At 46.7% G+C, this 14,894-nt stretch overlaps 1 protein-coding gene across 4 annotated transcripts in view; it reads left to right on the top strand.

The window, feature by feature from the left end:
* Window positions 1-14,894, top strand: part of RAP1GAP2 (RAP1 GTPase activating protein 2) — a 793,228-nt gene that overhangs the window by 437,363 nt on the left and 340,971 nt on the right. For all 4 annotated transcript variants that reach the window (XM_069227007.1, XM_069227008.1, XM_069227009.1 and 1 more), the window contains one exon: window positions 12,591-12,635. In XM_069227007.1, the coding sequence (XP_069083108.1) occupies window positions 12,591-12,635 (45 nt within the window). The remainder of the gene's footprint in view (window positions 1-12,590; window positions 12,636-14,894) is intronic.

Genomic DNA, 14,894 nt, shown 5'->3' with positions numbered 1-14,894 from the left:
GCAGGGTAGTTCTTCTGATACTTCATAGGTACAGGAGTGTTCTATGGAGTCCACTGTTATGTCCAGTGCCAACTTGTAGGTGGAGGGATCTTTTTGACCAATCCCTAAACCAGTTCTAATCATTTTCTCCCCTCCCTTTAGTTTTTTTTTCGTTTTGCAATTCTTTTATTGAGAAGTAGACAGAGAAAAATTACATCATATAAGGCAATGACATTGCAAAAAGAACAGCACGGACTTACATATACAATAATGTGCGCCTGTTGTAGTAACAGACATGATCACCAGATCCAAAGGACGAGGATCCGTACAATACAAGTACCCTCAATGGGGGGGCATACTAACTGTTGCTGAGAATATTCATACATGGATCCGTGAGTCTTGCCCCAGTTCAGTACCTCCTTCTGAAGTGAGGGGCAGATCTCTATATAACAGTATGACTGGTCAAGCCGGAGAAGAGGTTGGGGCATCATATCTCAACACGCCTCTATAACGATCACGAGAACATGGGTCTGGGGTTTCAGTGCCTCGCAAGAGGGCATGCACTCTACAGCAGGGACCTCTGGTAAACAAGGGATGCAGCAAGTTGTGGCAGTATTATGAAGGGAGCGAGGGCGTCGCAGGGGCAATAGTGATGATAGAGAGTCCTCAGCTCGTGGTGATGGGGTGTTAAGCAGCCATGCAATGCAAGCCATAGGATAGATAATGGTAGGGACCATAGCCCGTTGTGGGGGAAAGGAAGAGGGATGGGAAAGAGAGAGGACAGTGGGTTCGGAAAGGAGAGCAAGATATGTAAGAGGAGGGAAGAGGAAAGGGGTGGATAATGCAAATGTGGGGAGGGGAGGTAGGGGCAGCCAAGGAATGGAATACAGGAAGCGTGAAAATAGAGAGAGGAAAGAGAATATTGTTCATGGAAAGGGGAAAGGGGCTGGTGACAAGTAGTGTAGCAATGGAAGGGGGGGATCAGGGAAAAGAAGGGAGGGGGGTAGAGAGGTAGCGAGTGGGAGACAGGCCAAGTGAGAAAGGAAACAGGGAGGGCTGATTGGGACGACTGCAATGGGGGTGAGGGAGCAAGGGGATATGGAGGAGGGGGAGGCGGGGAAAGAGGAAGGATGGGGGTAATAGGGGGATATGGTGATGGGACACGAGGCTCAAGGATCTGCAAGCCTTAGGAAGGGGACCCAGGTTTGCTGGAACACCTCTGTCGGGTCTTGTATGGCATAAATCATGCATTCATGGGTAGCCATTTGAAACATTGAGGAGAGCCACTCATCATGGGAGGGGGCATGTGCCGCTCTCCAGTGTTGTATGATATAGAGTTTAGCCATGGCCAATGCCGTATATAGTAGATGAAGTTGCATGTGAGACATGTCCCTAGCTTCACCACAATCATGCAGTAGGAGAAAGAATGCTGGGAGACTGGGTGGTAAAGGCAGTACCTCCCTTAGTGTGTCCCCAACCGACTCCCAGTACGGCTGTATGATGGGACAGTCATATAGTATATGCTGTAGGTCACAGCATGGGCAGGGGCAATGCCAGCAGAAGCCTGGCAGATCTGAGCTTCAAGGGTGTCCAGTACCAATTTTAAAGAGACTAAATTTCATTCTTGCTTCACTGACCCCTTTTGCCCGAACCTCTATGAGTGTAGTCTTCTATATCATAGTCTACCTGCACACATGTTTGCCACTTTGCCTTAAGGGATAAAAGAAGAGGTAAACAGAAAAGGTGTTGATTCAGTAGTTTATGCATGCCCAACATCACTCCCCAGGAAGAGCTCAAAGTTCGCAAATAATCAAGCACCGGTGAGTGATGCAAAGTAAGCAGGCGAGTACCCATATGGCCGATAATACAATGAGTCAGTGACAGTCTCCATGATGTAGAGGCCACAGAGGCACACTTTAGCGCGATTGCCAACAATAGTTGCCCAAAACACATCAGTCTTGAGAAGATTGCTGAGGCTTTTGGGGAAGAGGTGGTGCTGGCGAGGGTGAAGGGATCCCTGGAAAAGGGGTCTTGGACCGACTTTCTGAAAGGAGTGGACCGGTGGGCAGAGGCTGAGCGAGAAAGACTACGGAAAATATGGAGAATTCGCAGCAAACGCAGCTCCACCTGAGAAGGACTGCTACTGCGGGGCCATCGGCTGGTGATTCCCAAGACTCTGCAGCACCGGGCCACGCAGATTGCCCATGGTGGCCACCAGAGGACAGCAAAAATGAAGGCGCGCATGAGAGGAAAGGTGTGGTTCCTGGATCTCAAACTGGAAGTGGAGGCCGTAGTGAGACAATGTCCCAGGTGTCAGCTAACTAACATTCCAGAAGCACCGGCCCCCATAGTGACAGAGGAAGCGTGTGACAAGCTGTGGTCCAAAGTTAGCCTTGACTTTGGCAGTTTCCTGGATAGGCGTGTTACCGTGGTGTTGGTGGACGGATACTCCAAATATATGGTAGTGGAGGTCATCAGCTCAACCGCATTTGCAAATGTGGCACCCATGCTTGAGAAAGTCTTTGTCATGTTTGGGCTCCCAGGAGAGATCAGGATGGGCAACGGACACCCCCTTTCAAGGCGCCGAGTTTCAAGTGTTGTGGCAGACTTTGGAATACATCACCGGTGCATCACGCCCCAATGGCCACAGGCTAATGGAGAAGTGGAGCAATTCATGCGCAACCTGAATAAGACATTCCAGATAGCTGTCCTTGAGGCCCTGGACCCTGAGGTGAACCTTCATCACTTTCTTAGAGAGTATCAAAGCACCCCACACTGCACCATAGGGCAAGCACCATGGATGCTGATGCTGAATGGTGTGAGGCTGGGTGTGTTACCTACCTGCCCTGATTGGCAGATGGCCTGTTTTATCCTGAGCATGACCAGTCCAGACAAAGAAGAGGGAATGAGCAGGCCAGTCAGAGAAGGGGAGCCAAAGCTCGGTACCCCCAGGTTGGTGACAAAGTGATCCTGAAATATTGCAAGCTGGGCTGGAAATTTCACACCCCATTTGAACCCGGTGTAAGGACTGTCAGCCAGATACAGGGGACCATGATAATAGCTCTCAGAGGGCATGACAAAGTGACCAGGAACATTTTGTGGTTCCATAAGGTGAACCTCACTTAAGATCTGGAGGAAGGGCCTGAAATGGACAAGTTCACGTGGGATGCTGAAGCGAGCCGCCTTGCACCCCCTGTGAGTGAGAGAAGTGGCCCGGGTCTTGGGCTACAAGATCCAGCTATGTCAGAGCCTCCGGCGGGGGGAGAACAGCCAGATGTCGTGCCACCCAGATCCAGGCCCTTTACCTGAGGCCGAATCCACTGCCCAGTTAGAAGTTGAGGGACTTTGCATGCTGAAAGAAAAAGACATATTGTGAGTTATGATCCAGGGGATGTAGTAAATAAGTATGGTCTAGTTGTGTGGCAGTACGTCATGACCTTGGTGCTCATACTCGCTTCCGGGTCCGCACGTGCCACGGTTATAAATAAAAGGGGCAGGACTGTGAGAGGCAGTCCGCCCCATATGGAGACACTGTGTGTGAGTGAGTCACTGTGCAGCACAGCAATGCCCACACTGTTAGGCCCAGCCAGCACGCTGCCCCAGAACAATATTTACAAACATTTACTTACATTTACTTTACTTCTTTGCATGTGTAGTCTTAGGAAAGGTGTTGTGGTTTTCAACACTTCTGCAGCACACACTTTTGTGAGCACCCACAACACACGCATACAAAGGTATTTTGGGGCCTTTTGTTGAAATTCTGCACCACCCTTTGGTAGTGTTCAAGGAGTGCTGCTCCACCTCTTCTTCTGGAGGCACTGGTCCTGAAACTACACTTGCCGAGTGAGAAGGAGCATCGTACATGCTTGTTTCAGGGATGTGTGAGAGAAGACAATATTTCATAGAACCAAGTGTTTTCCAGGTGATCAAATGCCACGAAAAGAAGTTTAGGTTTTGCAGATATCTTGAGCCACAGGTAGTAGGTTTACCCCCTGCAAACTATCCACACTTTTGTGTGGTAGGAAACATATATAACAGTATGCCAGGGCAGATACGTCATTCATACTTATCCCTATGGAAGTCTCTTACTGGGGGAGCTGCTGATAAATCTCTGCAGTGTGGATGTGTAATTCTACAAATTGAAGCTTTAAAACTGTTTCACTTGTGCAACCTCAGGCAGATGCCGTTTATTAGGTGTCAGTCTCACCGCTATCTCAGTTTCCGAAGACCTTCAGACTAACAGGTTTCAGCTGGAGAACAGTGGCCCCAAGAAGGACGAGTTTGAAATTCCAAGATGAAACTGTTGACCAGTAAACTGGGTATGGCCAATCCAGTGGCCACCATGTCCAGGAGTGCCACCTAGCACCAGACAAGTGGCAACACCTGCGCTTTACCTAGTGGCACCTATGTTTCCCAGCGTGACCAGTTCTCATCACAGAGCTTCCCATAGGTCTATGCACCAGCAAAAGATTTAATGGTGACCACTTCTGCTGAGAGCTCAATGAAATGCGGCTCACGGATTTAAGGTCTTCCTCCAGTCGGACCTTTGCTGGTGCAAGGATGTACTTTTTTAAAATTCTTCTCCTTTTGGAAATAATTGGATGTAAAAATAGTTTTTTAGAGTAGTCAGCGAGTATGCTTTCTGTGGCACTTTATCTGATGAAGAACAGGCATTCTGTTGTACTTTGGTGGGTAAGCAGCGTGGTACTCTTTACCTGGTGGACAGGGATGCCTTAGCACTTTGATTGTAATTGTAATTGTATACCACTTACTACCTCATACAAGGCATCAAAGTGCTTTTAGGTGAGTTGCATGCTACTCTGGAATCCCAAAAGACTTAGTGGTGGATTAGTATAGGGAAATATGAGTTATTTTGAGTGGTGGTTGTTAGTTGGATTGAATAGGATAATGGAAGGATAGAAGAGAGAAGAATCTAGAAGTGTTATTTGGGAGATCATGGTAACAAGATGAGGTTTGGGATGAGTCAAAGGAGGTAAACATGAGGGAACAATTTATAAAGAGGTCATAGTAGTAAAATGAGGTTTGGCTGGTCCAAGGAGGGCTAGAGGCGGGAAGAGTCTAGAAAGGATTATTTTGGAGATCATAGTAGTCAAATGAGGTTTGGGATGAGTCAGAGAGTGATGCAAAACCCTTCATTGGCACTTTAACTGGTGTCCTTTCTATGGCAATTTTCTTTATGGTCAGGCATTTCTATAGAGTAATTTATGGGGAAGGATGCAATGAGACTTGATCGGGTGGCAGGCATTTTGTGGCACTTTAAAATACTGGTATTGTGAGTTACTTTCATCTATAGACATTCTGAGGCACTTTAACTGATGGGACACATTCAATGATGAGAGTGAAGTGTGTATTTTAAGTGATCAGTGCTACAATTCGCTGAGTAAAGTATGGCTTGGAATTTTACACACAGAACTGATGGGCAAATGCTACATACAGAGTAGATGGAGGTCAGCCATTCTGCCCGCGTCCATGTCAGTAGTGTGGGCAGCCAGTGTTGAGGATCAGGATGGTCAGGTGCCTTCCACAACATAGCTATCTGTGTTTTAAACAGGACAAAGGCCTGGTCAATGAACTTGTGAAGGTGTCTATCACCTTTCGCATGGGTGTGTAGGCCCAGTAAGCAGGATTCGGGTGTGGGGTACAGCTTTTGGTCTGCCAGCTCATTTACTGTTGCTATATGAGTTGTAGTGTCGGGAACTCCCACACCATATGGTAGAATCCAGTATCTGGCAGTTTACAGAGGGGTTATTCTGGAGTCAAGGCCGGGTACAGCCATTTGATATGCTGATGGGAGAGGTAGGCGTGGTGCACGTAACTGAACTGTAGGAAGTAAAATCTGTGGTTATGGGACACGTTCTTCACCAGTTGCAGCGCATGGGACCAAGCTTTTTTCAATAGGGGCTTTAATAATACAGCTTCCCATTTGGTGCACCCCTGTGGCATATTCTGGTGGAGCTCAGGAGAGTGTGCAGAGTGGCAGCCATAGGAGGCTCCACATTGCCATTACCCCACATGGTGCATAGCACATGATGTATTGTATGAAACTCAAAAACTTCCCAGCTCCTATTCCTTAAGTGTCCAGGATGTCCTAAAAGGACATGATGGAGCCCTCGTTATAGAGTTCCCCAGTTGGTCGACTCCTGCTTCTCTCCAGGGAGCCACATCATAATGACACGTCATGCTGCAAAGTCATTATGGATGGCAAATATGGGTTGTGGGGTCCCTTGGCATGTAGAAATCTGCGTCAGCAGGCATTAGCCATAGCCATCTGGTATGCCTTCAGACCGGGGCAGGGATGTGAGTCTGACAGCCACGAGTAGATGCTCTGGGCACCTAGGATCACGTGAATGGGTGCCAATTCCGGGCATGTGGGTATGCCCAACGAGTCTAGCAGCCATTGTAGTTGTGCCTCTATGTAATAGACTTGAAATTGGGTGCAACAAGACCACCCTCGGTCAGTAGGTAGTAAGTGCAAATCAGCGGTCCACTGGCTCCATATCAATTTGAGCAGTAAGCCATGCAGTTCACATAAGAAGCTCCTGGGAAGCACTATTGGGTCTGTGCTGAAAAAGTAAAGCAGGCAAGGGAGCACCAAAATTTTCTATATTGCCACGCGGCCCGCTGGGACAGGGGTAGCGAATGCCAGAAAGGCAAGGACCAATGGATAGAGCCGACCTCTTTGGCTAGTTTGCCCTAATTAATGTCTTTCTCCGACTGATCGATCTGGACCCCCAGATATTTTAAGGTGTCGTAACACCACTGGGGATCAATGCGGATCGGAGCAAGGCAATGTGCCAGGGGGTTCAAACATGACTTGGGCCAGTTCAGTCAGAGCCCTGATATGTCCCTGAAGTCATCCATCAGACGCGTGAGGCCGGGAAAGTGGGCTCTGCTTGGCGCAAGTAGACCAGGGCATCATTTGCATAAAGCAATATGATATAATGGGCACCTAATTCTGGGATACCTCAGCCCTGCGCCCACTGATGATCCAGCGGTTCCATGGCAAGAGCAAAGATGAGTAGGGAGAGTGGGCAACCCTTCCTGGTGCCCCATTAAATGACCAATCTGTCAGGTATCAGCTAGACACTCTTGACCTGCGCAGATGGGCCAAACCTAATGGATTCAAGTGTAAGAAGGAGAAAAAGTCCCAGGTCATGGTGTTGAACGCCTTTTCAATATCCAGCAACATTGCCACCTGCCTGAAGGTGTTGGTGGGAGTTTCATGTATGAGGCTTAGTAGGCTGTGAATGTTGGTGAAAGTGCTTCACCCAGGTATGAGTCCTGATTGGTCGACATGGACAAGATTGTTAATTATTGGGAGGAGGCGGCTCACTAGTACTCTGCCCAGGATCTTATAGACGAGTTTCAGCAATGAGACAGGATGGTCAGAGTGAACATCAAGTGAGTGTCTGCCCGGTTTAGGGAGTATGACAATCAGGGCTTCTCAAAGCAAGATCAGGAGTTGTACCATCATCTTGGCCTCGGTAAACATGTTCAGCAGGTGTTGTGTGGTTTGAGTAGAAAAGGTTGAATAATATTGGGAGCACATCAGTGCCTGGGGACCTCGTTGCGAGCAATTTGCACAATAGTGGTTCAGATTTCTTCCAATTGCAGGGGATTATCTAGTGCAGCCAGTTGTAAATGAGTCTACCTGACCAGCAGTAGGTTGCAGAAAAAGCTGTGGGCGAGCTCCAGAGCTGGGTGACCCATTGCCCTGTACAATCTCTGATAATAATCATGAAAGGTAGCATTAATGGCCGTCTGAGATATGATTATTGTGCTATCGTCCAAGCGGAGTGCTCCGATCGGAACACTGCACTGGTCCTTCTTTACAAGCTATGCCAGTAGCTTCACCGATTGATCTCCCTCACAGTGCAGCAGAGTTTTGTGGCACTTGTGGTCATGTTTACCCAGGAGAGTTTTAGTGTCAGCCTGCTGCTTGTGCAGCTACTGGAGTTGCTCAGCCGTCACGGTGTGAGTGGCCACCCTCACCTCCAGGAGTCGCAGCTATTGCTCAATGACAGTTAGTTTGTCCACCAAGTGACGCTGTATTTCCCTATGTAGTCACCAAGCAATGGCCATGTGTTACAGGTTTATGGGCATCCCACTCTAGAGTCCAGTACAAGACTGTGTCATTGTTAAGTTCAAAATATTGCGTGATACACTGTGTAATCGTCTCGAGAAATGTGGGGTTGGAGAGCGCCTCCATTTGCAACCGCATGTGGGTATGGTGGGACGCTGTCTGCCCCATCTAAGGTTGAGCAATAGTGGATAGTGGTCCAAATGTGTGCACACCAAGTATTCTGCATGTGGTATTAGGAGACCACAGTTGTTCTGTTGCAAGAAAAAAGGTCAATCCAGGTGTGTACATTGTGAACCGGGGAGTAAAATGAATATTTCCAGTGGGCCAGGTCCTGAGCCACCAGGCGTCATGTACACATCGTTGTGTGGCTCATCTGCGAAAGTGCTGTGTGGTACAGGCACAGGTGACTGCGCACACTGGGGAAGAGGGGCGGTCAAGGTCAACATCCAGTATGCAATTAAAATTGCCTCCCTAAAGTCCCAGGTGTAGGGGGTCACGAAAGAGCGACGGAGTGAGCTTGTCAAGGATGCCCGACTGATTAGAATTGGGGGCATACACTGCCACCAGTGTGAGGGGAACACCATCAAGCTGGTCCTTTAGGAACACATAACATCCATCTGTGTCTACTCTGTGTACAGCCAGAACAAACAGGACCTTACGGGTGATCCATATGAGCACTCCCCTAGCATAATCTGACACAGATGTGCCATACACTTGCCCTCTCCATTTGGTGCAGACCTTCTGTAGCTCTGCTGATGTAAGATGGGGTTCCTGCAGCGTGGCAATATGTGTGTGCCAACATTTAAGGTATGCATAAGTGCGATAGCACTCACCTGGGAATGGCCATGCCACACATGGTTCGTTTGAGGGTATGGTGTTGTGGAATGTGAGTGTCAGTTGTGGATCTCGTCTTGGAAGTAGTTAGCCTTCCAGCGAAGAATGTGACACCTCTTCCTGTCCTGTGCTGGTATCGCCCTGCCGTGTGAAAGGCCATCCAATGCCAGTCAAGGTGTCCTCTCTTTAGCATCTATGTAAGTATCAGACCCTTAGTCAGACTCTAGTAAACTCAAAAGACATACCTGTACAGTGGGTAGACATAACAGCTGCATCTCCACCAGGACAGTGGTCACAGATGTTCCTGTCCAAACATCCCCAACTGTAACGTAAGAACAAAAACAAAAATGAAAGAGATACAAACAAGTCCTTACTGGAGAACGTGTGGGGCGTGCGGTGGCAGCTAATGCTGGTGTCCTTCTCCGGGCCTGTTCTGAAGGTCTCAGCTGACACTCCGCTAGCACCAGCTGGAGCTTCCACACTGCTGGGATGGCCAAAGTGCATCATCTCTATGCGGGATGAGGAGTCCATCCGTAAGATTGGGATCATCTTATGTTGTCGTCTGAAAGTGGTGTGAAGGTGGGGTCAGGTGTGCCACTCGTGACAAAGGACACAGAAGCACCTGTGTCTGAGCCAGAGGCCAAGCACAGTGAAAGGGTTCGAGCTGTGCTGGGTGGCTGCCTCCACCACACAACCTTGTTCCTCTGCTGCGTCACTCTGCATCTCCTGTGTTTGGGTTGCGGGTCACCCAGTCCCAATCCATGCGATTAGACTTTGCCGTGCATGCAATACCTTTTGGGTGGAGCCAGGTCCATACATCCTCAGGTGATGAGAAGATGTGGGGTTTTTTGCTGTTTATTACTTTGAGCTTTGTGGGGAGCAGTAAAGCATAGTGAAGTTGCACCTACCACAGGTGCTACTTCACCTTCAGATAGGAGCCTCGGAGACACTTCACCTCTCTTGTGAAATCCAGATATGCTGAGCTGTCTGTGTTCTCAAATCACTAGGGGCTCTTTGTGTGAATACGCTGCAATATCAGGTCTTGGTCCCGATAATTAAGAAATAGGGCAATGAGTGAGTGAGGCTGGGCTCCAGTTAGTGGTGGGCGGCTCAGAGCACAATGCGCCTATTTCACAGACAACAGCTTGGGGCCCTTGTTCTCCAGTACTGTGGTAATCAGCCATCACTCTAAAAAGAGCTCAATACTGTGATGCTCAACTCGCTCTGGAAAGCCCAGGAAGTGGATATTTTTGCACCATGAGTGCCCCTTGGCATCTTCTGCATGGTGATGTAGGGAGGCCATTGCTTTGTGCATGGTGATTTTCTTGGCCTGTAGTTCATTCACAGTGGAGCCCATGTAATTCAGTGCAGATTCTGTTTCATCCACTCGGTCCGCCAGTCTGCAAATATCTGTTCACATCCAGAGAGACAGCATTGATTTTCACCTCACTTACTGTTTTAGTGTCCAGAATGGCATGGAGGACTTTCTCAAACTGTGTTGAGTGTTTGTCCAGGATAGCTTCTAAATGGTGTAGGGCCCCTTAAAAGTGGTCAGTGGAGGCTGGGGGTGGACCTGAGATGCCTGGGTTGGAGGTTAGATTCTTACTCCTGGTTTTCCTCATCATGTTAAAGCACACGCAGGAGGCAATTGACAGGTTGCGGAGCTGTATGCAGGCTTGGGCCTCTCTGACACCACTGTGCTCTTGTTATGTGGAATTAGCCGCAAAGAGGCAGTACTGTTATTCCGGGGCCTTTGGGGGGGATCGTGGCAGTGGGGCATCAGTCATCACGCACGACCCGGCCCTATAATCTTGATATAGAATGAAGGGGCACCTAGAAGATTATCACAGTATCTGTGTCATGAGTTATCACTGTACCTGCACGTCAGGTGGGTTGGTGCAGATTGTGGCAGGATGGTGGGTGGGCCCAGCACGGAGACCTTCAAGAAGCATCCGGTGCCATTTTATCGATGCTCCTTATACCAAGGATTCAGTGATAACCTTCCCGGGTATAGCTGTCTTATGCTGGGGATGCAGTGATAATCTTCCATTTGCCCCCTCATTCTATATGAAGAGTACTGCCATCACATGCCAGGGTGGGCTGTCTGATGCCGGGGATCCAGTAAAAATCTTCCAAGTAGACCCTCATTCTGTATCAGGGGTACTGCCATCACGGGCAAAGCTACAGTTGTCTTATGCCGGTGATACAGAATTAGTAATTTTGAATTGTAAAAAGAACTGCCCAAAGGGTGCAGCTCAAGGCAAAAAACTAACAAGACAAAAAACGAACTAAAACTTAACAAGGAATACCATGGTGATGTAATCAGCAATTATCCTGTTAAATATTTGGCAGAACAGTGGGGTAACGCTGGATGGGAGCCTCACTGTGGGCTCCTCTCGGAGTATCCTGCCAGCTCTAGGGCCACACTAGCATATAAGGAGCATCCTACATGCACCCGTCTGGAGGGTTGCATAATCTACTGACTCTCACTTTCTACTTTGAGGTAACAGCAAAAAGATTTAGTAATCTTTTCTCATTTCCAATCCCCTTGAGCACCTAGGAGATACTTGTTTAGGTACCAAAGGTGTGCAGGACAAGACGTGGAGAACAGATGAGGCTCATAAAATGTCTTGACTCCTCTCTGCTGATATGACTGCTTTTTGTGAGAGGGCACACAGGGAGCTCTAGGTGTACCCATACAAATCACAGAAGGCAAACTCTTACTGACCTCCTATTGATGCTTCTCACTTTTCGTTACTGTGACAGACCTAAACATTTTAGAATATTTTAGGAATTCCTTTATCCTTGTCTGCTAAGTCTGTGGATTTTTAACAAATACAATTTTAGCTCCGGCTTGATAGAAGAGCTCTCTACAAGACCTATTGTTATCAATTCTTTAAACAATACATATATTGGGCTTTGGCCTCACCCATAGGAGTAATTCCTTTTCACCACCTAGTATTGGCTGCTTGGTGTATCATTGTGCCTCCTGTGACGTGCTTTCATTATCATTCCTGAAGGAGCAATTTACGTTTATACTGAATCATCTCACATCCAATTCTTTATCTCATAAATACATTGTATACAGAGGCAATTGATCTTTGTTTTTCTCACTGCTTCAGACACTTGCTTTATTCACTACTCAAAGTACACGCAAGACTTATAGCCTTTGCCTGTGCTTGTTTGAAAAGGGTTTTTAAATACAACATTTGGCACCATGTTTTGTTTTCATTTTCCTTGAAAGTCTATCTCCCTTTCTAATTACTCTTGTAAGAGATAAATCCCTCTCTTATTCGGTGGCCTAGGGACTGGTGAAAGGTGATAAGTCATTCATTTGGAGATTAATGGCACAGGGAGCTGCTGCACACAGCTGCCTTTTTATAGCAGCAGTACTGTCTTCAGTCCATAATGGCCACAGACAGAACTCTTTTACACTAGGGTATGGTTGTCAAGATAGAGAACATAAGAACAGTTTTGGCCCATATGTTAGTAATAGGTGAATCTTCTGCAGTGCACCATTGTTGACTTGTAAATCCCTTGTACTCAAAACATCAACTTCTTTAACACCATGCATTTTATATTCCATGTATTCCTACTAAATTCAGATTTTGTGGCATGGTAAACAGCAATGTTTAAGGGAATATTTGTAATCAATTTATTTTTATTCAAACAGGCCCCCAAGCTTGAAGAGCAGAAAACTGGGAGCCAGAGAAATAAGGTGAGCCCTACTCCAGTCAGTATATTAAAACCATGCCAAAGGTGTTGTTTTCGCAATACATTTTTGTAGAATTGTGTCCACACTGCATTGATCCAGGAGTCTATGGAAACATCAATGTGTTTTATAGATTTAAAGGTACTTCTGATTCCACAGAACCTGTAGTCTTTTTCCACATGGAGGCCAAAGTTTGTTGCTGTTTAGCAGTCTAGTCACTGTCAATGTGTTGATGGGCGTTGAATAAGAGGCTGATGTACAGCCTTGGCATTATTTTTTGACTGATACATTTACATATTAAAGTTGAACCTAGCAGACAGCACAAGTATGTGGTTGCGAAATAAATATTATGGGCTTACAAAGAAACACAGGAGCTTACAGCCCACCTATTGCTTACCATTGGCTTATTTTATTGTCACTCTTATTTGCTTGCTTGCCATTCAATGGCTTTCCTTGTTTCAAAGTGTTCATGTTGTGTTTGTCCCTGTCCTGGGGCATAGCCTCATTATTATTTCTTTGATTGGCTGGCTTCTATGCTTCCTGTGTTCATTTTTAGGGAGCTACATTTTGTTTAATCACTCCACGAGAATGCATGTGTTTTCCAGCTATCTCAATAATGTGATTAGATCCCCCCATGTTGCTATCATGCATGCACTTGTGTTGTTTTCTCTCACCTGTGTCCTTCTCCTTTATTTTTTTTTTAATCCATGCTGAACAGCAATTATAATACTGTACAGTAAAGAATAAACACATTGACAATGCCAGTAGGGCTCATAGGTGAGACCTATAGGTTTTGCCAATGCTGGCTCTGAATGGCTCAATGTTGTCATATACATCCCACATCACACTTCAGTAGGCATTGTTGCCCATTAGCTCCTATTGAATTTGCTGTTGACTTTCATCACCTGTTGGGAAATGAAAAGTGATATTCTTTTAAAGATGCAAGAATTCTGCCATGATAGCAAGAGTTGGGCCAGACATTCTCTGCATGGTCATCCCCACCCTTTTTGCTTTAACCCTCCAGTTTTCTGAACTTGTTTTTGTTGGCTGTAGGACCCTGCACACTTTACCACTGCGAACCAGTGCCAAAGTGCTTGTCCTCTCCCCACTAAACATGGTAAAATTGGATTACAACCAATTGGCACATTTAAGTTACTTGTGAGAATCTAGTTAAGTGGTACTATGTGTACACAGGGCCTGTAAATTAAATGTTACCAGTGGGTCTGCAACACGTATTGTGACACTCACTTAAGTAGCCTTTTAAACATGTCTCAGACGTGCCACTGCAGTCTATGTGTGCAGTTTTAAACTGCCATTTTGATCTGACACAATAATTATTTTACCAGGCCTAAACCACTCTTTCTAATACATACAGGTCACCCATAGGGTAGGTCCTACATAGCCCATATGGCAGCGTACAGTGTATTTAAAAAGTTGGACATGTACTTGTAAGTTTTAGCTGTCCTGTTAGTGAAAACCCCCTAAAATCGTTTTTCACTACTGTGGCGCCTACCTCTCCCATTGGAAAACATTGGATTGCCTTATTACATTTAATAAGTGATAACTTTCAATTGGTAGCAGGTAGAAGTATTGAGATTGATCTCTCAAGAATTGTAATTTCAAACCCCCTGTAATGGTAAAGTCAAATTTTACGTCACACTTCTTAAAATACCACTTTTAAAAAGTTGGAATTTTCTTGACCTTACCATTTGGTGCCTGTAGCCTGTATCCTGTGTCACTTGACTAGGTATAGCTGGAAGTTGGTCTTTGTCTATTACTCCCAGACAGTGAGACAAAGGGCAAATAGTTGTTTGCAGGATTGGCCACTTTTGACTTGATAAGATGGCGGAGCTGTCACCTACCCCACTTGCACTTCACAAAGACTGTGCCTTGCACACTCACAGAGGGTTTCACACTATTTTTTTGTTCCCTCTGACAAGCTGGGGGCAGGGCAGGGAGGGAGGAAATTCCAAATACCTCTTGAAGTATTTCCTACTTGAAAGCTGGAACCAGGTGTAAACATGGGACCCTCAGACCCAGCTCTTCACCATATCTCTGGACCTGTGAAAGACTCAGATTGACTGATGTGCTTCTCTGCTGTAAGAAGGACTGCTCCTCTGCTGCCCTACTACTCTGCTGCCCTGCTGTCTGAGTAAAAAGGACTGGACCTGCATCCTGAACCCAGGACCAACAGCTGGACTCCAAGGGAAAGTTGGTTGGCCTCCCGATCAAATCCTCAGAGACAGAAAAGACTTTAACTACCTT

This window comes from Pleurodeles waltl, chromosome 3_2 (genome assembly GCF_031143425.1).
Source record: "Pleurodeles waltl isolate 20211129_DDA chromosome 3_2, aPleWal1.hap1.20221129, whole genome shotgun sequence".
Classification (NCBI taxonomy): domain Eukaryota; kingdom Metazoa; phylum Chordata; class Amphibia; order Caudata; family Salamandridae; genus Pleurodeles; species Pleurodeles waltl.
The sequence above is the reverse complement of the archived record's forward strand: the minus strand, read 5'-3'. Positions and strand labels throughout refer to the sequence as shown.